General features: G+C 49.5%; 1 protein-coding gene across 1 annotated transcript in view; it reads left to right on the top strand.

Annotated features, from left to right (window-relative positions):
• The first annotated feature begins 2,301 nt into the window (after nt 1-2,301).
• The window catches only part of LOC119170738 (uncharacterized), a 77,754-nt gene continuing 57,116 nt past the window's right edge, over nt 2,302-22,939 (top strand). The window contains exon 1 of the mRNA XM_037421988.2: nt 2,302-2,793. Coding sequence (XP_037277885.2) covers nt 2,355-2,793 — 439 coding nt within the window. The 5' untranslated portion in view covers nt 2,302-2,354. The remainder of the gene's footprint in view (nt 2,794-22,939) is intronic.

Below are 22,939 nucleotides of genomic sequence, written 5' to 3'. Positions count from 1 at the left end.
TCTCCTTTCTAATAGATTAAGAAGATTTAGGCTTTCTTCCAAGATTCTGGTACCTTTACCGTCAAGAGACACTTCCTAGATAAAGTGGCAAATTTTTCTAACTCAATTTCTCCGCCATGTTTCAGGAGCTCCGTTGTTTCTTTATCCTCACTAGTGGCTTTGCCTATCTGCATTCCTTCTAGGGCTTTCCGTACTTCCCCTGTCACTACTGGTAGGATGTCAAATTCCTGTGGTCGTTGACAGTGTAGGAACTCTCAAACATCGAGAAAAAAACCTGACTAGCACACTCATAAGCTTTGTTTTAGGAATGAACAACTTTTCTTGAGTACATCGTGGTTTCCGAAAGAAGTATATGGATATGAAATACTTTGTCTGTTTTGGTATGAAGCAATAACGTATACTAAACTCAATACGAAATTCATATTTTCCTGAGAGTTCGCAGTAACTTCAGTTCCAAAATTACGCCTCTGAATCCACAGGTGCCTACTAATTGGCTTAGTTATCAGCTTAAACTCAGTGATGAATAAAATGGTCGCCAAAAGAACCCTAAACTGATGCGGAGGTCCACCATTGGATATTGCTTTGGAAGGATTGTGCTATACCGTAATACCATCCGCTTTTCTTCAAAGGCTAACTGTTTTCAACTCATGCAAAGCAAGCTTGATACATGTACTGAAAGACACGACATTAGAAGTCGACTGGAGAACCAAGACGCCTTTGCTTTTGATGTCGAGTGTGTGCGGAGTCTGAGAGAGCACATCAGCGGTATGAAACGATCCTTGCAATATGCAGTAGCATGACACGTGGATGCCTTCAGGGAAATAGCGTGACATTGCAGTAGACTGCTAAAAATAGTATAAAGATATGTAGAAACGTAAAGAACTTATCTAATACATTATCAGCCAAGGAACTCCACCTGCTCAAAAAAGTGGAATATTTCATGCAGTGATAGCCAATAGCTTATTTTTCTGTCCATGTCTGCTAACACTCATAGACGTCTTCCCTTCTCCCCACGCCCATTCTGCACTAGCATTTTTTTTTGTCTCTGTTTTGGCTAAAGCTGGCTCCAAGCTATGAGATGCAAGTCATTAGCAAAACAATCTTTCACTGATGATCATTCCTTCCCGCGTCTTTTCAGTGAAGTTGGTCTTTCCCCGTTAACTCTCCTGTTTTCCATCGTACTGATCGTCGGTGAGTTGACGAGGAGCTAGCCAATGGCAATGAACGCAAACTGAGCTTTTTAAAATCTGGTTGTGTAAAACAACGAGTCTCACCAACTTAAATTAGGGAGTTTAGAAGACTTATGCGCGTGCTCGGTGGGACTGCCACTCCAGTGCCACCGTTCCACTTCAAACTCCTGAAAGAAGCTGCTGAGTCATTGGTGCGCTTGGCTTCGAAGCACTTGGCTTGTGGGCTGTGACCCCCTGAGGGAAAAGACATGCCTTGGTGTAGCGAATGCCGTGGGGCTGGGGCGGGTGGTATGTCGGGGATGGGAGAGGGTGGAAACGTCTGTCTTGCCCGTTTCTATTGAGCCGTATTGGGGGAAGTAAGAAACAGGGTTGGGAGAGGCGACCGGCAGCGGACGCAGCTGTTCTCGGTTTCGGGAGAGGAGGGCGTGGGTCGCGGACCTGCTGGCCCGTCTCTGACTCCTTCCTAGGTGACGCACTCTTCTTTGAACCACGCTGCCAACACACGAGAGACATCAGCAGCGCAGTACTGCAGGGATCAACTGATCGCGCCTGCCGTCTTGTCTGCTGACGTATGGCGATTCGACGGTGCGCAAGGCATGGTAAGGCGTATTGTGCCTAAAGGATGCGAAAGTAGACTAACTTGTGTGATCGTTGAGTTGGGCGTCATAGCATTATTCCTCTCTTGTAATGCATTGTCTTCTTATCGCGCATTCTTAGGGCAACGATGTGTCACTCGATTTGTTATCGGGGTCGTGCTGCATTGTGATAGTGTAACTCCGCAAAATGTTTCACTCAGCCGACGGATGTCACGGAGAAGCGATGGTTGGTTGACTGCAAAGCGGAGGCAACACGCGGAGCAAGCGTTCAGCTTTACTGGGAATACAGCGACGCTTGGAATACAGTTGGATATTGTGAAAATCACTGTAATGATGGTATGAGAAGTCAATTCGTGCGGCTCTGGAAGGTGTTCTCTCACGGTCTCGCAGACAGGAATCGAAGCCTTCGTCCATCTCGGCGAGGCAACCATACAGTGTTCAATATGACTGCATGTACCTGAGATCAAGCGAGAACAACGACGGAACCAAATTATCGGACCACGAGCGTGCGTTCGCGAAGTTGTGGTCAAGCGAGATTCATCGCTGTGGACGGTGAAGAGGTCGAAACATGCCGCGATTCGTGCGGGCCACTCAGCGAACTCGACTGCTGCTCGTCGTCGTCGTGGCGTTCACCGTGCTCTTCATATGCGGGGTTGCCGAGGACAACGACCGACGCGCCGCGGTGCGGTCAACGCTGGCAACGGGTGGCGAAGCGAGCAGCGCGGGCGACGCACTCTCCGTCGCGACTGCCGCTGCGGAGGATTTGCGTTCCTCGGCGACTGGAGTGGTGCACGGCGGTGCTGCGTTGGTGCGCGGTGACTCCTCGGCTTCTGTGGCCGCTATTGGTATGGTGCACCAGCAGGAGAGTGTCGAACAGCGGCAGAGTGCCGCTGTCTGGCAGGGCCAGGCCGTCACCGTGGTCGGTTTACTGGGATTGACCGTCTTTGCGGTCATCGTGGCCGTAGTCGGACGGAAACTGTACCGATCTCGCAGGGACCGACACAATGGTGAGTGCACGGACATTTGCCCTACCTTTCCTACAGTTTAGTGTTTTGTAGATAACGGTGACTCGTCCACCTTTGTCGGAGTTGATAAGCTGACGTTTTATTGAATTTGCGGAAGGATTGTTTGCATTCCTCGAACTAGATAAACCCAGTTTCGGATGGTGCCAGGATTCTGTATTTTAAAGAAAAAAGAATATAAAAAGAAATAGGAAAACGACAAAACGTTCCATTTAGCGAAAGAATATCGCACCACTTGTGTCGATACCTAACATTGCTATAAAAAAGTAAACCGAGCGGGCAGTATTTATCGTGTCTGGTAATCGGCGCTCCACTGTATCGCGTATTTACCCACCCGAATAAATTTTCGCGTGAAAAATAAAATAACGTTTACCGACAAGAATCGGTGACGCCGTATGAAGAACGACATGCATGCCGTAATTAGGTGGCGCGTAAAATTCCGCCAGCTCTAGGTCACGTGCTTGGGCAATTAAAGATGACCCCCTCCTCCCCCTGCTTTCATTTCGCATATCGCTTCTTCGTTGGTAGGCAGTTTTGTAGCGTAGGAAACTCTTAAGTTTTGCGACTATTCCCACAGCGCACGCGCCAGATATTTAAACCTGTGGAGCACGCGCGCTGTTTTTCGAGAGAAACGTGCACAGCGTGATAATGCAAAGCCTACGTTCCGAGTTTCGAAACTGCCCGATGATCACGACGTTCTCAAAGTACCCAAACATGACTCCAGTTCTGTGCTGAACCGCGCAACGCACAGGTTTTCTCACAGTTCACTCAACTATTTCTGGTCGTTCCGTGAGGGTGGATAAACTCTTTCGAGCACCCCTCAATCGTTCGCCTCCATGCATTCTTATATGCGATTGCGATAACAATTATCGCATGTTTACGTGGCATAGTTTGCGTGTTTGTGTTATCAGTGAGTTCATACTTATCAACGCGGAAGTTCGTAGTTGTCTTGATGCACGCTTGTGGTCTATGACATCCTTTGTCCTCTGCGTATGCGCCGTCATAATGCTCACAAAACGAGCCTTCAGCAAGAGCGAGGTCAATATCAGAGTGAAATCGCCGCACAATATTCCAGCGGTTTCCTTTAGCCAAGCATCAGCCATATAAGCAGCAAAAAAAGAGACAACCCAGAAACAAGCTATCCTCGAAGGCCGTCTTTTTAGCAAGGCTGCGTAAATGGCAATAAACATTTCCTCTGCCGCAGCTTCCGTGTTGCATCGCTGTTTCGGCATTTTATGGACATCTTATTAAAAGAAGGTTAGAACCCTGTAAACCAAGGAACCACTCTAGCATACGTCACGACGCTCGAACTAATTCACTGCAATCCTAGTTTCTGGGAATCACATAACCGTTTTATTACATTTCGGTGAACCTCCGAGGAATTGAGTTCGTCCTGACGTCAATGTACTCCTCCTCGTTCCTTTCATGCGGTCGCCGCAGGACGGCACCACAGCGCTCTAGTTTCCTTTAATGAGCAAAGCCGTCATACCAAGCATTTTAAAATGCTAAATAACAAATGGCTTGCTCTCTGTCATGTCACGTGGACGCTCACTGTGGTACGCAGAGCTTCAGGTCGCCGGTGCGATTTCTCGTCGCCGAGGTGGTCTCGTTTCGATTAGGACAAAGTTCAAGAAAATCCGTGTTAGATTGACCTTTGATATTCCCAGGGAGTCAAAATTTATCCGGAGGCACCCCACTATGGCAAGTTTTATATATGATGGTTTGGTGGTTTCGATGCGTAAGAACCCAGAATTTAATTTTAGTAGTATCATGCTGGATGTTGATGACGCCCACGTCCAAAACTTTTCGAAACCAATAGTATCGGTTTTGACAGCGCCTCCAGTTGAACTAATCGTCAGACTTAGTTCAAGCGCAGTTAAACGCAACCACTTAGCGTATGGCAGTAATGTGGGCAACTTTCTGTAACTTGGAATAATGAACTGTTGCTCCGATTTGTAATACATAATCATTGAAAACAGCGCGATTAAGCCTGGGACAAGATGACGACAGCCGCAGGACAATCGAATACTAGTACACATTTTTTTTTTTCGCGCTCTTTTCATTCATCCACTTTTTGCGTTGGTTTTCGAGCACGTGTGAGTACTCCATCAACTTTGCTATTTGTTAAGCACCTGAACGCTTGGAGCCCTTTCGACCCGTGTAACTTCTACATTGCATACCTTGCCCCGCCTTTCTCCCTTTAAAGCTATCGTTATTTTCCTGGGAACCGCTCCGTGGTCTGGGCGCGCAATGCAAGCCGCTCCTTCGCGGGAAGGAGATCCGGTTTTTCTTCGCTTTGACGTCCTGCGTCGTTGCCCGCGGCGGCGCCTGCTGAGGCCGTGTGGCGGTGGGAACGGACCCGACTTCCAGCGCGTCGTGTTGCGTGCGTTTCGTTCGTCGAGGCGGGGGGGACCTTCCTCTAAATGGGACGGCTGCTGCACCCTCGCTCCCCTTGGAACAATAAACTCGCGTGTCGCGATAACGCCGTGCACGCCGCCGCAAAGGGCTGAATAATAATCGCGCGCTGGATAAAACGCACGAAGGAAGAACGCCCGACTAATCAGCGCACTCTGCGATTCTCTCCTCCGCTCCGGATCGCCCCGGCTTTTTCCACTGGCGTGCGGCTCGGTTAAAATCGCGCGCCGCTGAGCAAACTGTTAAACAACGCTTTTTTTTTTATTTTCCGGGTTCAGTCGTACATTATTCCCTCAGGTGTTCTATTCCCCCCTCGAAGCCTCGCGGACTTTCCCCAGTACGTACACTATACGTCTACCTGTCGCGTGTGCGTACGGCATACGAGTCACGTTCTACAAAGCGATATCGGGGCCGCTGTTCGTTTGTGTGTGTGCTATTTCAGATTGCGGACAGTCGTATATTGTCAAAACCTTCGGGTTATATAAATCCTGATGTGGAAGTCTTCGCAGATGGCCTGGTGTGCAGGCTTTGTGTCTTGTATGCCCTGTTGGGGGGAACGGCATGGTAGTATAGAATGCTGTGTATATCGGCATGTCAACAGCGGTTCGTTTAATTTTTCGTTTTTTTATTGTTTGCAAAACCATAGTTAACCAGCCTATCGCTGCTAATAAATGAACGCGATGGTGCAATGTATTCACGTGTTGATCGCGGGATGCCACCTTAATGTTATTAGGACATCACAAGAAGGTTACTTCGTTATTCATGCCCAGAGTACAATAAGCTTCCGGCCGCGTCGTTATCACATTGATGCTGGGCTGGCTAACCACAGTAGAATTACGTTGATTTGATTGATATGCGGAGTTTAACGTCCCAAAACCACCATATGATTATGAGAGACGCCGTAGTGGAGGGCTCCGGAAATTTAGACCACCTGGCGTTCTCTAACGTGCGCCCAAATCTGACCACACGGGCCTACAACATTACCGCCTCCATCGGAAATGAAATGCAGCCGTCGCAGCCGGGATTCATTCCCGCGACCTGTGGGTCAGCAGCTGAGTACCTTAGCCGCTAGACCACCGCGGCGGGGCAGTAGAATTACGTTGTGTGGGTATCATTATGATCATCATCATCATAATCATCATCATAGCAGACGCGTTAGAGGGCCAGTATTTTTAGATGTTGTGTTCGTAACGTCACCACTATCGACAGAGTGGCGGTGGCTATAGTGTGAATGTGTTCGCGACATGTCGGAGCTTTGTTTCGGACGCACCGCAGACAACGAACGTGAACTGTTCAAGATCCAGTAATCAGGTTCTTGTAGACGCGGTATCGCTTTCACGACAAAGCGCATGCCGATAAGGTCGAGTGAAGGATTGTGACGAATACAAGAGAATCATGAGATTCGAAAGTCCGTAAATCCACGCTGCGTCGTGCGGATCGTGATGTTTTTAGCGATACACGCATCTGCTGCATTCCGTCACTCATGGCGTAGGCTAGAGAGGGAGAATAAACTGCGGCTTGATCGTGGAGTGTCCGGCAGTGTCGTAGCTCCCATTCTTCCATGCCGCGGCGCGGCCCGTGCCAAGAACAACATCGTTCTAAGATCCTCGCCTTGGGCTCGTCAGAAAGAGGCGCGCCTCAGCTGTCAGTTGCGTCACGCTTCATGTGTATATGCCATGCATAGGCCGTCTCTGTGGAATGCGAGGACCACTGCTGGGAATCTCCGCACTTAGTTTATTTATCCAGGCACCTCGTTTGACCTACAGATGCATTAAAAAATGTGCGTGCGAGGGAAAGAGAGGGGAGTGACGGCCGTGGCTTTTCCCGCTGTGCCGACGGAAACGCTTATACTTAGCGCGCGCCAAATTACTGGCGAGCGCGATCTGGTAAACCAGCCACCGCGAGGCTCGGCAGTCACGTAGGCCCTGTTTAATAATCCCAACCAATACAAATAAAGTGGTTATGAACCCGGCGCTCTGTCTTCTTCACTCTGGATCTTAAGCATGAGGGAAATGTATGGACACGGTAGTAGTCTGTAAACTGTGTACGTCACAAGTGCGCAAGACACACGCAACCCAGCTTAACGCTTAGCAGGAATGAATATATGCCATTGCTGTAGAAAAAAAAAAGGAAGAAAAGAATTCTTTAGGTGCGTCAAATGCACAGGCAGCGTTAAACGTTCATGCAACGGAGGCCCCCCACGGAACCGATCGAGACAAGACTGTCCCTGACTAGTAATTCAGGGCCGACATTAATAAGGTCGTTCTTCATAGTATAAAGAGGAAAACAGTTTGCACGTGCGTGTTTCAGTCTCCTTAGTAGTCTGTTACCATTTCGAAAATTCCACGTAGTAGGATATATGTATGACCTCAGCTGCATGCGTTACCAACAAGCTTTAAACAGAGGCCCTCGAAACTCGTATATAGACAGGCACTTCGTATGGCATCATAGCAGAGAGCCCATACAGACATCGAAAAGCCAGCGTGGCGGTTATATCCTATAGATAATGCCGCTTCGTTTCAAGCGTGTTAGAGCATCGCTCTACGTCACCGTCACTCCGTTTTTGAAGAGAAAACGGGTCGGAAATCCTCTCCACTGACAAAAACCGGTGACGTCACAGTGACGGGATGGGTCGTTTGACGGCTGTGAGAACGAGCCCTTATGTGGTTGTGGTCGGACTGGGTGTCACCGACTCTTCGAAGACTTCGCGGCTGTGTCGTCGCTATACACAAAACAAAGCCACTCCCAGTGAGTCCCACGTTCTTCGAAGCCGTTGTCATACTTATCCCTGATGTCATACTCAACCCGCTGGTAATGCTGGCGTATACATACGAAATGGTTCCTCGAAACGGGTTCCGGCGGTGCGTCGTTCCTTCTTCAGCTTCTGCCTCATCCGCCGTCGTCGTCATCGGCGGATGTTGACACATGCGCACTCGGAAACAAGAGACGGCGCTCGCGTACGTCGTGCCGGGAAATGTCCCATCCTCGGTTACGTCCCGGGTGCCGTGACGACGTCATCAGGCGAGCCGGTAACCTATAGACACCTCAGCGTATCAGCCGCGAGGGAATGCATGGTTTCCGCGTTCGAAAATGAGTTTGCGACGTTCAGTTTGTGCCGTGCCAGCGTGTGTTTTGGAACAGTTTCCGTGTTTGCGCGCAAAGAGAGGGTATGTGCTATTGAAAGTTAACTTATACAGCATGCGTTATTCACAAAGGTTGAACGTGCGTGCCCATCGAAATTGCGAACGTGATACTGCGTTTGTACTGACTTGACAACAACCGCAGCCTTGAATGTTCGCATTCATCATGTACAACATCAGAAAAGTGCGTCAACGGGGAGGATATATAGAGACGCTTGAAATACGCCGAAGGAGTGGGTTTTACTATTTTTGTCAAGGAGAAGGTTAACAAGACGCACTACCCTTTTCCTGTACGAAGACCTTCTTGGCTGAATGTCCGCTCTTCGAACCCCAGAACACGAGGTCACGGCTTAGATTCTCGCCTGCGGCGATTACATTTTGATAGCGCTTAATTCAGTCAAGTCTGGTGTAAAAGCGCACTTCCAATGGACTAACAGTTAAAATATATACGTGGATGGGGAAAAACTATTCCGCGGTCTTTTCACTATAGCTGACGTCGCAAAAGTACTTTAATTGCTGTACTTGTTTTCCATTTCTTTCTTTCTTTCATTCTTTCTTTCTTTTTTTCTTTCTTTCTTTACTGGAATTATGCAACAAATTTAACGCGTTTGCAGTTCCCGGTCCTGCCATGCAGCCTCTTTTTATACGATTGTACACGTGTCCGCGGTTCGCTGCATTTTATCGCCAATGGGATTAGTTAGGAACGTCTCTGGGGGCGTTGAGTGTTCTTATTTTCCGCAAACGCGGTCTAGCGAAAGGCGGCGGCTTGTCGGAAAGAGACGTTGAACCAAGAAAAAGCACGAACTACAAAAGCGTCGCTCTCCATCCCGGCCGCTTCCCGCTCTTCAGTTTCCTCTTTCGTTCGACGGATCAGCGTCCATCGCGCGCTTTGCGCAGCTTTTCACGCCTCCGTTGTATGCATTTTAGTGGAGAAGCTCGCAACCATCTAGAAAAAAAAAAGAGCATAGCGGAGCGCCTCGTTGCTTCGCAAAATGGGAGCACGCAATCAGCTGCCCGACCGTCCACTGGCGAAAGAATAAGAACTCGTTCTCAAAGAGCGCGTGGCGCCCGCCGCGGAATCGTCGGCTTCCCGCTGCGTTCTGCTGGGGACGCCGAGGAACGGAGGCGGCGGCCGCCGCCAGTGAATGGGCGCAAGGCCACAATGTGGGCGAGCTGCTTTCGTCTCTCCGTTGCCCAAAGTGGCACATGCACGCCTCTTGTCCACGAAAACGGCGCTCTCTCTTTCGGGCGTCCATGGCACTGTTTGCCTCCGACCGCTTCTTGACGCCTATGAGTGAGCGCTGGACAACTTTTGTAATTTTGACGTAGGTATGGCGACGTTGTTCACACTAAGATTCCAAACTTTGTGCAACTCAGTTTTGCGATATCTGCGTGGCCAAACGTCACTGTGACGTGATGTCGCGTGGCAACACAAGAAAAACAAAAGTAAGAAAAGTTACGAGCAACCGAAGTTCTTTAACGTGGAAGAAAAGTGAAGCGGGCGCACGAGGGTGCCGGGTACTCGATCACAAGAGAAGGGAACCAGGCGATGACTGCAAACACGATTGCTGTTAACTGTTATGGCACACTAGAGGCAAGGGAAGTATACCGCTTGCCCAGATACATATGGTAGCGTTACTCGCAGTCCGACGTGCGTGTTCACGCTAAAGGTGATTGTTTAGGCATTCCGTTTCATCTTCGTATATCGTAATGGAAAGCTGGCCCACGCTTGCAGTCCTGCTACTAATTTTATTGATTAATTGATTGATTGATATGTGAGGTAACGTCCCAAAACCACCATATGATTATGAGAGATGCCGTTGTGGAGGGCTCCGGAAATTTCGACCTCCTGGAGTTTTTAACGTGCACCCAAATTTAAGCACACGGGCCTACAACATTTGCGCCTCCATCGGAAATGCAGCCGCTGCACCCGGTATTTGAACCGATGACCTGCGAGTCAGCAGCAGAGTGCCTTAGCCACTAGACCACCGCGGCGGGGCTCTGCTACTAATTTACATACTTGCCCCGCCGGGGTGGTTTAGTGGCTAATGTACTCGGCTGCTGACCCGCAGGTCGCAAGATCGAATCCCGGTTGCGGCGGCTGCGTTTTTGATGGAGGCGGAAATGCTGTAGGCCCCTGAGCTCAGATTTGGGTGCACGTGGTCGAAATTTCCGGAGCCCCTCACTACGGCACCTCTCATAACCATATCGTGGTTCTGGGACGTTAACCCTCACATATCAATCAATTTACGTACCAAGCCTCAACGATCAGATTCGCTTGTCTGTTCGTAATTATATCCGTACAACAGTGCGCCTTCATAGAATTTTGTTGTGCATTTAGCGTCTCAACACTGGAGCGAATTAGATTACGCGAGAAATTATTATTGCGATTATAACTGCGTAAATATCTCAAACGATTGCGAGTACCTCGCGAGCACAAAACCGATGATTATGTAGAAAAATACCTGCATTGCGACTCAGCCGCGTGCACTCGAGGTTGCGCGACTAATAGTTGTGTGTTCACTACTGAGAACGGAACCGAAACTATATTACTTTCTCGGCGATGAAACCGCAAAGCCTGTGGAAGCTTCTGAATTTCTATTTTTCAGTAGTTTTAGAATGTTTGCCGCGGTGGACCAGTGGTTACGTTTCTCGGCTGGCGACGCGAAGGCCACGGGGTCGATTCCAGCCGCGAAGGTCGCGTTACGTCGAAATGGTAGAGGTCCGTGTGTTATCTATGCGATGTCATTGCACGCTAAAAGAACTCGGCATGTTCTAAATTTCTGGAGCCGCCCATTATATATGCGGTGTGCCCTATACGCATGCGCAATGTCGTTGCGTGAAATTCCGGATTATATTAGTAATTTCAGATAAGGAAGCAGTGTCTACACTTTGTGTTATCATGTCCGCATTTATGCTTATTTATGGCTGTCCTCGGGTTTCGCTTCTCGTTATCCCTCCCTTAGCCAGGCCGCCTGCATATGTTGCCGCCAGCGTGCTTCTCTCGCCCATTCTGGGATGTTTTGTGCATGTTTACAGTGCGGGCAGGCTGTTTCTGCGCTGTTTAATCTTATCACCTCCCTCTCCTTATGTCGTAGTGCTGAGTCAGGTTGCGTTCGAGAAAAGGCGCGATCGGGCGAGTGACTCACTGAGCAAGTTGTGGTCGAGGTCAACCGCACATCTAGGTCCATAATATCGGCCACTGGTAATCATCACGCGCGATAATTCATTCAATTATGCTAGCTAATGATGCCTGCATACGTTGCCTTCAACAGTTCGCTGGTCACCTGAATTGCCCGTTAGTGACAAAGGCAGTGGAGGTATAGCCATGCTAGATATATTGCTTTTTTAATTTCTTTGTGCGCATATAGAACGTATGCATATGCCTGATTTCAAAGCTTTGTGTGTACAATGGTCTGGCCATCTATTGTATGTTGTGTATCTACATCCCATAGCAAAAATTCTGCACCCGAGAGGCGGGTTCAGGATTCTGCGGTAAACGGGACACGCAAAACGACTGTGACACCCTGTGGGGTCTCGGCGAGGCGAACGAGCGCATCGCCACGCCACGCTCTTGGAGTGAACGGGCAGAGCAGACGCGGTTGGTACAAAGCACACCACATACATAGATTTATTAACTAATTTAGACGACGATATCGTCCGCCGAATGATACACCAATTTCAATTAACACGCTACCATACAAACAACATAACGCATTGACACACTAAACACACAATAACATGATAAACACACACTAACACATACCGAAGGCGGCGTCGCCAACGCCTGACTTTTCACGTGGGACCCCGGCGCGAAGCCCGCGGTGCCGAGCACCGGGGACCCACGCTACAGACTACCGTTCGCGGCAGCCGCCACGCGCAGAAGAGGCTCGCTCAACCTCGCTCACCACCAAGGCCTGCCTTCCGCCAGGGGCCACCGCCGGCGCTACCACTCTACCAACAGTGGCACTCAAAGTGAACACAACGCCATCTATTGCCCGGCGGTGGTCACCACCGAAATAAACCCTTGGGGTGAGACACGTGCGCCACGCGGCGCAGACAACTTTACAGGGGGGGGGGGTGTCAGCACCCCCACAACCCCCATGCTTGTGTGTGCGAGCGTTTTCTTGTCTTTTTGAACCATTCCTTTTTTCTGTTCCCTCCTTACCTTTCTGTTCCCTCCTTACCTTTCTATTCCCCTTTTCTTTTCCCCGGCACAGGGTAGCAAACCAGAGGTTTTTTTTCTGTTTAACCTCCTTATAGCTGTTTTTCGCTCAACCGTATTTTCTCTCTCTCGCTCTCTCTTCAAGAGGCGGAACCATTCAACGAAGTGGTGTTCTCAGGTTGGATCGATAATAAAGACGCTGACAGAAGAGACCGTGCGCTACTGGAAAAAGGAGATTATGCTAATCGAATTTAAAACGTTCCCTTCTCGCGGGTGTACCGTGTTCATCGCTCAGTCTGTCCCAGCATCACTGCTCTGGCTTCGTGTAAGGCAGAGTAGCCAGAAAAGTGCTACAACATTAGGTGCCTAGTCGATTCCCCCCCCCCCCCATAGTACTGTTGCACTGTTTTAAACAACACGCATGTCAACTGGCAATGTACTTAAAAGGCATGTAGCGTGCGTACAGAAGCGGCTTATGCGCGTTTTCTGTCGTCGGCATTGGCCATCCTACTGAGTAAAATTTTCTGAAACACGCTTTGTACCTTTTGTCCACACACAGTGCGACATAGTTAACCTTTAGTGATGAAATACGTAGCATACGCCGCCAAATCTTTTTAATAAGGTCTGTTACGTGACCGTGAGTTGGGTCGGGAACATCAAGGCTGCGTCGCCACCTGCATTTTTCACGTAGGGGCGCTTGTCCGGCTTCCAGCGATGTCCCGGCGCCCGTACTCGTATCAGAATGCGCACCTGCTATACAGCTGTGAAAAACCACCTGCGTTGTCCGTCCGTCCGTTCACCACTTTGTCTGTGCCTGCGTCCGTCCGTCACACCAATCGGTGACTTCAACGTAGACAATATGCGCCTTAGGACCCAGCTTCGCCCACTTGTCATCCACTTCGTGAAGATGCGTATTTTTTTTTTGCCTGTTTTCTGGCTTTGAAGCGTTTTTACGTAATAGGAGTGGTGTATTTCGGCATGTTTTCAATCGGTAACTTCGGAAACAAGACGAGGTTTTTATCCTTTGAAGGGACCCATTACGACACGTTACAGTTATCCGTACCTTTGTATTTATCTGCATTTAAACAAAACCCGGCTTCACGCTGCTCTCCTTCGGCCTGTAGAGCCTAATTAGGCTATGCTGTTTTCTTACAATTCGACCAATATGACTGTCGGCCTTGTTTACGCCCACGCCAGTGCATCGTGACGCATCGGCCTTAGCAATCGCCTTCTCCTCCCGGGCTGAGTCGTTGCTTCCTCCGCACCCTCGGGAGTCGCGCCAACGCGCGCACTTGTCATACGCATTGCACCACTGTCACTTATCGTTCTTCTGCTGCCCCGCACGTATCTTTGGCCCGCGTTGTCTTTTTCGGTTCCGTTCGCCGCTTACAACGGAAACGGGATGCGCGCTCGTTGTTTCGCTTTGAGACGCAATGCGTCAGTGCTGTCCATGCGTGTGTGTAATGCGTGCGTTTGCTGGTCGTTTGTTGTGACAGCTTCAACAATCAGTGGACTATAGCGGTACTTTGCTGGCCAATAATTATGAGGAATTGCGCCATATTGTCCAGACAGCAGCTAGGGTCAATGGATATATCTATAGAGGTGGCTGCGTGTCGAGGGTCAAGAAAATAACTGGCTCTTCAATTAATGAATGTTTGTTTATCTGTTGAGTTCTTGTAATGACGGTATGTTAAGTCAATCAAAAGAGACCGTGGCAGCCGCCTGGATCAATGAGAGCGGCCGGGATGGCAGTAACAATGTATTTCTGTCGAGTTGAAATGTGCAGTTTCGCGTGCCAAAACAACCACATATATGACGGAGGCATGCCGTGGAGAAGACGTCGTGATCAATTTTGACAGCCTGCAGTTGTCTTAGCTTGCACCTAAATTAATGTACACGGATGCTCTTGCGTTTCGTTCCCATCGAAATGCGTGTGCCGTTCTCACGGTAATCGAACCCGCGTCCTCTAGCTGGGCAGTGCAACACCTATCTATGGGACTTTCGTTTTAGGGTTGCCCGTTAATGAATGGTTCCGACAGAGTAACAACGCCACACGTCGGCCTCTTCTCTGAGAATGCAATATGGAATATGCGCTGAGATGGTTTGGTGCGATCTCTCTGAGCACTGTTTAACTGATCGACGCTTTTCAATTCCGCATTGTTAACGTTTCGAACGAAACAGGCAAGTCGAAGCCACCAAGCATGAAGATGGAGGTCCAGAGAGAAGCGGCACATGAAAGATTTCACCCTCCCCCCCCCCCCTTTTTTTTTTTACGAACATAGTTTTAAATATGGCAATCGTAAGTACAACCTCGTCGCAGAATTGGCTGATGGTACCTCCTAGCCGGCGAACGCGCAGAGGTTACGGTAGAAGGGGGAGCGCCTGGCAAGGTATTCAAAGTATGCGAAAGCGCTAGTAAAGGAGCCATCGCTTGCCCACCGCTTGCTCGAATGATCAACCGATCATCGAGGATCTTCTCAAGCTTCAACTCACCCATGGAAGTATGGAAGTTTTTTTTTGCCGAGGCTAGCGATTGACTATGTTTATTTTTCGTTACACCATCCTGTCAGCCCTCAGAAGCCACTCAGGCTGGATTTATCCGGAATAGAATCCGCGGCTTTCTATTCTAGGCACTGTCATGTTCGGCGTCTTGACATGCCTGATTGGCTCTCGGGTGTTGTTCATTTGATGGGCTCAATACGGCCAGTGTGTCGCAGTTTGACGTTGTCAAAAATAACTTCTCTTAAAGAAGAAATGTGCTCCGCACGCAGGTCACGACCTTCGGAGCCTCGACTTTCGGAATGGCTGCACTGGCGTCGTTTCTGTCTATTGGTCGCCGTACGTTGAACCCTGGGTCCGATTAAGCGCACGCCAACCGAATGAAGCCGACATTCCGTTGTCCCAACCCTTGGCATCGCTTCTCTAATTTGTCACGCTGTGTGCCTACGTGATAAGGGAGAACTTCCCTGCGACAACGATGATGGGGTGGAGGGTTGCGAGGAGACGGGCTGTTCAGGCGCGGGTGAAAGTCGCCTAGTTGTGGGGGTTGGCTCGCCCTTCCTCTTCTTGCTCCTGCCGTCTCGCCTGGTCGGGGTGCTGGGAGCGTTGTTGATAGTCTTTCATCTTCACTTGTACGCTTGGAGGGGAGTAGAGAGACCGGTCCCGACGGCGAATTCTTCGCCCCTGTGCTCTTGAGAGCGCAGCTGTCGGGCATCGAGTCGGCGTGCCGGAGCAGAGCCAAGTGGTGAGGGATGGCGCGGCGGCTGCCTCCGCCCGTCTTCCTTCGTCGTGCTCGGCATTTCCGGTGGGCGTGTGATGGAGGGAGAGGAGGACAATGACCGAACACAATGAAGAGAGAGAGTGCTTCTTCACTTCGAAGTTTCGAAGTGCTTGCTCGTCCGGTGGTCATCACTCTCACTACTCCGGGATTACTCCTTCAACCCCGTTTCCCGCCTAGCGTAGAGGAGTGCCTCGTACAAGGCCATTGCCATGCCTGTTATGGATGTGCGACGCTTCGTAAGGGGGAGCATGAAAATTACTTGTGGGACGCTGTCGGGAGAATGAATTGGCGGTTAGTGCTCGGGGTTTTTGTTTTGTTTTGTTTTGCTCGCTGTGACGTATACTGTCCCCTTTGTCTTGCAACAGCCTCGCCAACACTTGTAAAGTAGACATAGGAGTTTTGCGGCACCACTTTTTTTTTTTTTGCGCTAGCAGAAATGAGCACAGTCTTTCTTTAAAGCTGCATGGTGTTGAGCGGTGTATAAGTTAGTGCAACCGATGCCGCTAATCAATACACTGTACCTGAGGTCACAGGTTCCGGTACACGCGAACTTTAAAATTAGTTACAGGGGAGTGAAACGCGCCAGGCTTGGCAACCTAATTGTATTCTCCCGAAAGCGTAATTTCGAACTCCAACGCGATATTTCGCGCTTTGCGAAATAGCCGGTTTATAGGCAGCATAGGTGGAGATAACGCTGGACTCAGTATATTGCGTGACTGCAAGGTTTTTCATGGTCATCATCATTACTTACCCAGCTTATAATATACGCATTCCCAGCCGATTATGTTCACATAAGTCAAATTTTGTTACACTTGTCTTTTAATAAAGGTGAATTGTTAGTACTAATTAGGCTGACTGACACAGGGTGTCAGTTGATGTCAGGCTCGCTGTCACGCGATTACCGGGACGGGATCGGCCGCTTTGCAGCCAGCGTAGGGCACGTCGACGACGCCCAAGGACCCGCGGGGGTTCCTGACCTAATTGAATTAGCGCGCGGCGGTAGCCAGTCCGGCCCGTCACGGTCTTTTGTCTATCATAGAGGGCTGGGCAGTTCCCCTGCTGTAATCCGCTGGCGATGACCGCAAGGCTGCGGATTAGGCAACCAGCGTGGCGTTGTGCCTCGCGTAGTCAGCAGAGCAACGCTCGGGCGAGTACGTAGTCGGGCGCCGGTCGGCCTTTGTTGTCGTTGCAACTAAGCAGCGGTTGCACGCTTGTCGATGTCGTGTGGCTGCAATAGAAAAACGCATTGTTTCTCTTTGACCATCTTTTTTTGTTTGTTCTTATTCGTTCGTTTTTTTTTGTTCTTGCTTTGCGGGAGGCAGGATTATTTACAGAAGATTGGGCGGGGTGTCCCTTGGCGCTCCGATAGTTTCCCTGCCCGGTCCGATTTCGTGATCTCCTAGAATTGAGAAATGGCTCTCAGTCGCGATAGCTACCCTAGCTCTTCGCAATACTGCATTTATGAGCCGTAATCGAAATATGAGAAAGCCTTGAACACGAGGCGTCACTGGAACAGGAGTTTCGATAAGTATACCCTTTTCTGCGGGGAAAACAAGAACGCTAATCGTAACGCCAAATGCAGTGACACCTCGTGTTCAGGATTTTTCAACTCTTAGCTTCTATCTTCCACCGAACTTCCACCACATTCGGAATCACAATGGAACGTGCTTGGGGCGAGATCTTCGGGACCTTCGAAAAAGCACTTTGTTGTGAAAGGGCGCGCACCCTAATTCTTCCGGCAAGTTATAAAAATTCCTGATTGCAGAAGGAATTTCGTTGTAAAGCAGTTTCAGTGTACCACTTTAATTTGGTAACTGTGCCGTTTCGCGGAAACTGCTCTCTGTTGTCATACTTCGTCACCAGGGCTCTTATTATTTTTTTATTTTTTGACGACCTTGCTATTTTTGCTACGACATGAGGTGATACAGCAGAGCAGATCTTCATGTATACAGGCTGGCCCTTTCGCTCATTATGCGGTAGTTCACTCAAGGCAGCCATCGTGCGTGCATCGCTAATCAAGTATTCAAGAAGATCTGGCTCTAGCTTCTGGGTAAAACAGTTGGCGACGAGGATGGGATCCGTGCCGTCTTTTTTTTTTTCTAATTTTTCTTCGTTTTGGTTACTTCCCGCATTTTCCATGCGTTGTCGGGCACGTCGAACAGCTATAGCGACGCGAACGCTGGCAGCACCAATTAGCCCCGTTTCTTCTTCCGCCGTGTAGCGTGCCGCCGATCTTTAAAAAGCAAAATGAAAAAAATCGAAGCCCCAGCCTCTACGTGCAGCCTCTACGGTCTGCTGCTGCAGGCTTGCCCTCCGGGGACGGAGCGTGAAGATTGGGACACGAATTGGGAAGTGTAATTGCTCTACCAACCGGCGTCATTTTCACCCCCACCCACTTGTATAGTGCCTCCCCCTCGCAACTGTGCCCCTCCTTCTTCTAACTGTCCTTCTCCTCCTCATCGTTTTGGCATCCGGGGAGCGTCCGGATGCTGTTCCTGTTGCGTGTTCACCGTCTGGCGTACCCGAGGGGATCGCTGACGCATGCTGGATCTGAACCGTGCGAAGAACAGGAGCCCAGGCCTCCTCCTCTGTACTCCTGAATGGCTGAAGCGGGTGAAGTCCTGCGCGCAGTCTATTTTCGGGGGTTCCCCCCGCCCGCACGCGATCCGCCGCTACCTGATGGTGACGCCGGGGGGTAGGCCTCGTTGGTGGCCGACAACAACGGCGGTTCTCTCGGGCGTGCTTGGAACTGAAACCCCGTGGGGGAGTATTGCACTTCCACAAAGACACTAGTTCGTTCTTAATTTACTCGGCCGTTTAACGGACCTTCTTTGCAGTGAGATGCGCAATAACGTTGCAACGGGTGCGGAAATAGATAAACTTTAAACAAGGGGGGTCTTGTTTTTTTGCGGAGTGGTTGATGAAATCTCGTTTTGATTGACCAAGACACCGATTGCGCGTATGTAATCCGAGCGACCGCGTTGGAAAGGGCGTGCCACATCTTTTACCTATATTTTAGTTGTGCCAGTGACCAAACGAGACTCGCATGGTCTAAGCCACGTGGCACCCTGGATTAAGTCTCACCTTTCAACCCGCATGTTGGGAAGAGGCAAACGTTGAGAGTGAGGGTGGAGGTGCTGCAATTGATGGAACTCGTTTTGAGAAAGTGAGCGCCATTGCTTATTCTTTGGTTTCCCTGTTCGGTGCTTGGTTCTGCGTGTTTCTTTGCCTTGATCGTTGTTTCTCGTGCTAATGAGATACGTATCGTGCCACGAATTCGTCCTATGGTCCAATTCTCATAATATGTAAAACTGGGGGTCAGTGTTTACATAATATGTAAACACTGACCCGCCGTGCGAACGGCGGGTCAGTGTTTAATGCAGGTACTTCGATCAAACTACCGTCTTGTCGCTCATTTGCAACTCCCAGCGGGACAGTTGACACCGGCTGCTGTGTATGCAGTCGCTGCCAGTATGAGTTGCAACATGTCCGAGCTCACAGTGGCGCTAACACTTCAAAGCGGCGCCGACATGGCAAAAATTAGTGAAATGAACGATGTTTCAGTTCCTGTTGTTTTATAAACAACACAGTTAAACATTTGCTCGTGTCACCGTTCAGGCTTGGAGTGCATGCCCCTTCAACTACGAAAACCGCGTCTTGCAACTCCTGCTCAGCCTGACGTTATATACGTTGAGATCTGTTGTCCACGAAAAATATATGGTCCTACAAATGTCCTAAAAAACACAAATAAACCAGCTAGGCTGCAGGGAGGACAACACAAGACTTGATAAGTACGCGGACAGGCGCTGAGGTTATCCACCCCTTCCACACCGGTGTTATACAATGTATGTCGACCAGCTCTCCCAATTTTGGATCCAGTCACAGTGCAGATGTTCCCACATACTCGTTGAACTGCGGCTTTCCTTCTTATTTGATTACAATATCACTATTAGAGGCGAATGCAGACATTATAAATGAGCAAAGGCTGAGTTGATAAGGCGCGACAGCCTGCTTGCTCGAGTTTCACACGCGGCGACCTCGTGTGCCCGAAACGAGGAAAAACAAACGTGTCGCGCTCTACGCGGAACACTCACCGGGCACGCGGCCGTGACACACGGCTTGCGTGCGTTCCGTGGTCCGCCCCACACGGCGTTCACTGCTCTGCTGGATCGGAGCCAGCGGGTCAGCGTGCGACGGTGCAAGGCTGGCTGCTGCTTCAGGCTCCGGCCGTGTCTCGCGTGCTTCGCGAGAGAGTCGGCGACCGCGCCGCCTGCTTTCGTCACTCGTCGCCAATGTTTTGCTTCGCGCGATGCACTTGGTGGCCCCCTGCAGTGGCAACAGCCGTTCTTCATAAAAAAAAAAAAATAGAAGGCGTTTACGCCTCTGATCATGCGTCACTCGCGTGGAGCTACCTTGGAATAGAACGCGTGCAACGTGAGTATGTGTCTGTGAGTAACGACTGTTGCTTGAAGCAAGTGCGATTAGTGTGGCGGACGGGTGATTTACTCCTATACAATGCTCTCAGCTTGCCAAGGCTGAGGTGCTTATGGGCGGGCGCAGCTTGAGAGAAAGCCCTCGCTTACGTCTTTGTCGGCTGGGCTCACGCAACTACATTACGTGGGCGCGGTGATGTTTTACGTATGGCTGATATCGCCCGCGTGGTCACTCACTCACTCACTCACTTTTATGTGCAACAGCACAGATGATGAGCCTATCAGTGGCCTTACCTCTAGCTACTGAGCTGTGGGGCAGCATGATTGACGCCACAGATGCGCTGCAGGGAGACAAAATTGAGATAGAAATTGCGCACTTTGCACTCGAATGCTGGTTTTAATAGCTCTCGGTGCTGAGGTGAAAAATGGTTACCTGCGCGTAGTTGACTTTTGAAACCTCCGCAACGCATCCTAGCCTCGATCGTTCACGCGCTTGAGAAGTCGATCGCCGATACAGGATGGTCCCACCACGGGTAACCTTTCTGACCTCGCTCATCCTCCCCGTGCCGAAGAAGGGCGACGCCCATGTTTTCCGGTGGAGAGGGTCAATGTGTCAGCGGGGTGCTGCAGCGTCGTCGACCGCGCAGTCGTTTAGCTCGGCCTCCCGTCGAGCCATCCATCTCCGAGGATGCCGTGGGGCGTTTTCTTCCTCCGAGCGACGACGACATCGATTTCGGAAACCTTTCAAGTGTCCAAGGGGGCAGGGAAGCCGCGTGTATATCCATCGCTTTGGAAACCCTCGCGAAACCTTTGAAGACCTGTCGTTTCCGCTCACCGCCACCTGCATTTCGCGGTCCCCTCGCGATGCTGAACCTCTGCTGCGCTGCGTTAATCACGTCGATGTATACACGACAGAGATGGAAGAAGCAGGGTCTGTACGTGGGCGGTTTATCTGTAGGGATTCACTGGCTTTTAGAATGACGTCATTCATGCCTTGAACTTTTTGGCCGGTTGGCGCTGCGCAGTTTCAGGTGACCGGCTTGATGACTCGAAAAAGAATGAAAGGAGCGAGCGAACGAGCGAAAGACAGAGAGAAAGAGAAAGAGAGAGAAAGTGGCTAGGAGTCTTCTGGAAGTCTACGGCTTATTATCATGATACCATAAAAATGGCTCATACCCACTCAGGGGATCGGTCAACAATTTAATATTAAGTCATTGAGGCGTATTGAGTATTGAATAATTATGACCAAGAGAAAATTAACGTACGTAAAGCGCAAAGAGTGCAATAATTGTTTTTCTGCCGTGCAGACCAGACATTTTAGTCGTTATTTTGAATGCGAGTGAAGGGGAATAAATAATAATAATAATAATAATAATAATAATAATAATAATAATAATAATAATAATAATAATAATAATAACTGCAGGAATTACATGTCTTCTTCCTTTCCTGAAATCACTCATACATGTGTACCAGCGTAAATTACAAGCTCTATTGCTCTCTGTACTTTGGTTTGCGGTACTGTGTCGTCAGAGTGCCAAACATGTTGGTTCATGCGGGATTGTTTGTTTTTAATTATGTCAATGCTTGTTCATTCAACGAAACAATCCGCGAGCAGCAACGATTGAGATTCATCACAGGCGGCGGCTCCGATTAAGAAAAAAATGACGATGTTTTGATTTTCCCAAAATGTGCGTTAGTAGACGCCTTCCTAATTCGAAATCGGTAAGAGGCGTACAAAAGCAGTCCTGGTTGCTCAGCAGGTAAAGTGTCGCACTTCTAAGCTCAATGGTGCGGGTTTGAATCCCGGCCACCTTGGCTGCATTCTCGTGGGGACGAAATGCAAAGAAACTCGTGTGTGCCTGTAGGTTTACGTGTACAATAAAGAAGCGTTTAGAGAACCGAAATTACCTCCGCCCTCCCCCCCCCCTGCGACGTGCTTCCTAGCCTCTGGTAACGTGAAACCACATAAATACAAGCGATGGAGAAATTGACCGAGCAGCTGATGGCTCGTAAATTATTCTGCATGAACTCACGCATATACGAAAGGCGTACATGTGCATAGCATTTGCGGTAATTTGTTTTGCGCGCAGTATTGGTAAGGGCATCTCTATATACTACCGCAACGCAAGCTGTGGCGTCGACATTGCATTATGCAACGCCTTGGCTCTGCAGCTAAGCAATACATGTCATATTATGCGTTCGTGCGAGTTAATGCGACGTCTGCATATGCGAGGACATCTCGCGCGGTCGAGGGAGGTCGCAGCTGGCGCAAGTGTAAAGAGTTGGCTCGACGCCAAGGCTTCGATACGATATGCGCATGCGATATAATTTCCGCATAGTTTAGTTTTATAAGTTTGGGGATTCAATCGGGTTCTCTGGAATTGATTTCAGTATAGAACTTTTCTGCGTGACAAAACGATATTGCTTTAGCGCAGCTCAGTTTGAGCGTGAAGGAAAGATACCATACAGTCAAGAAGGAAAAAAAAAAAACAGAAGATGGAAAAACAGACGATAGTGCTCACACTGCCGTCTGTTTTTTTTTCCCCTTCTTGACTGTATATAGTATCTTTCCTTTATTTTTAGTGCCGAATCACTGCGCTAAAGCCACATCATTTTATAATGCGCTAATTCGCCCAGTCAGCAGTACTTGTCGATTTCTGCGTGACGTTATGCTTTAGGAAGCCTCCTGTCCGTC

This window comes from Rhipicephalus microplus, chromosome 2, assembly GCF_043290135.1.
Source record: "Rhipicephalus microplus isolate Deutch F79 chromosome 2, USDA_Rmic, whole genome shotgun sequence".
Classification (NCBI taxonomy): Eukaryota; Metazoa; Arthropoda; class Arachnida; order Ixodida; family Ixodidae; genus Rhipicephalus; species Rhipicephalus microplus.
This window is presented reverse-complemented; position numbering and strand designations above follow the sequence as displayed.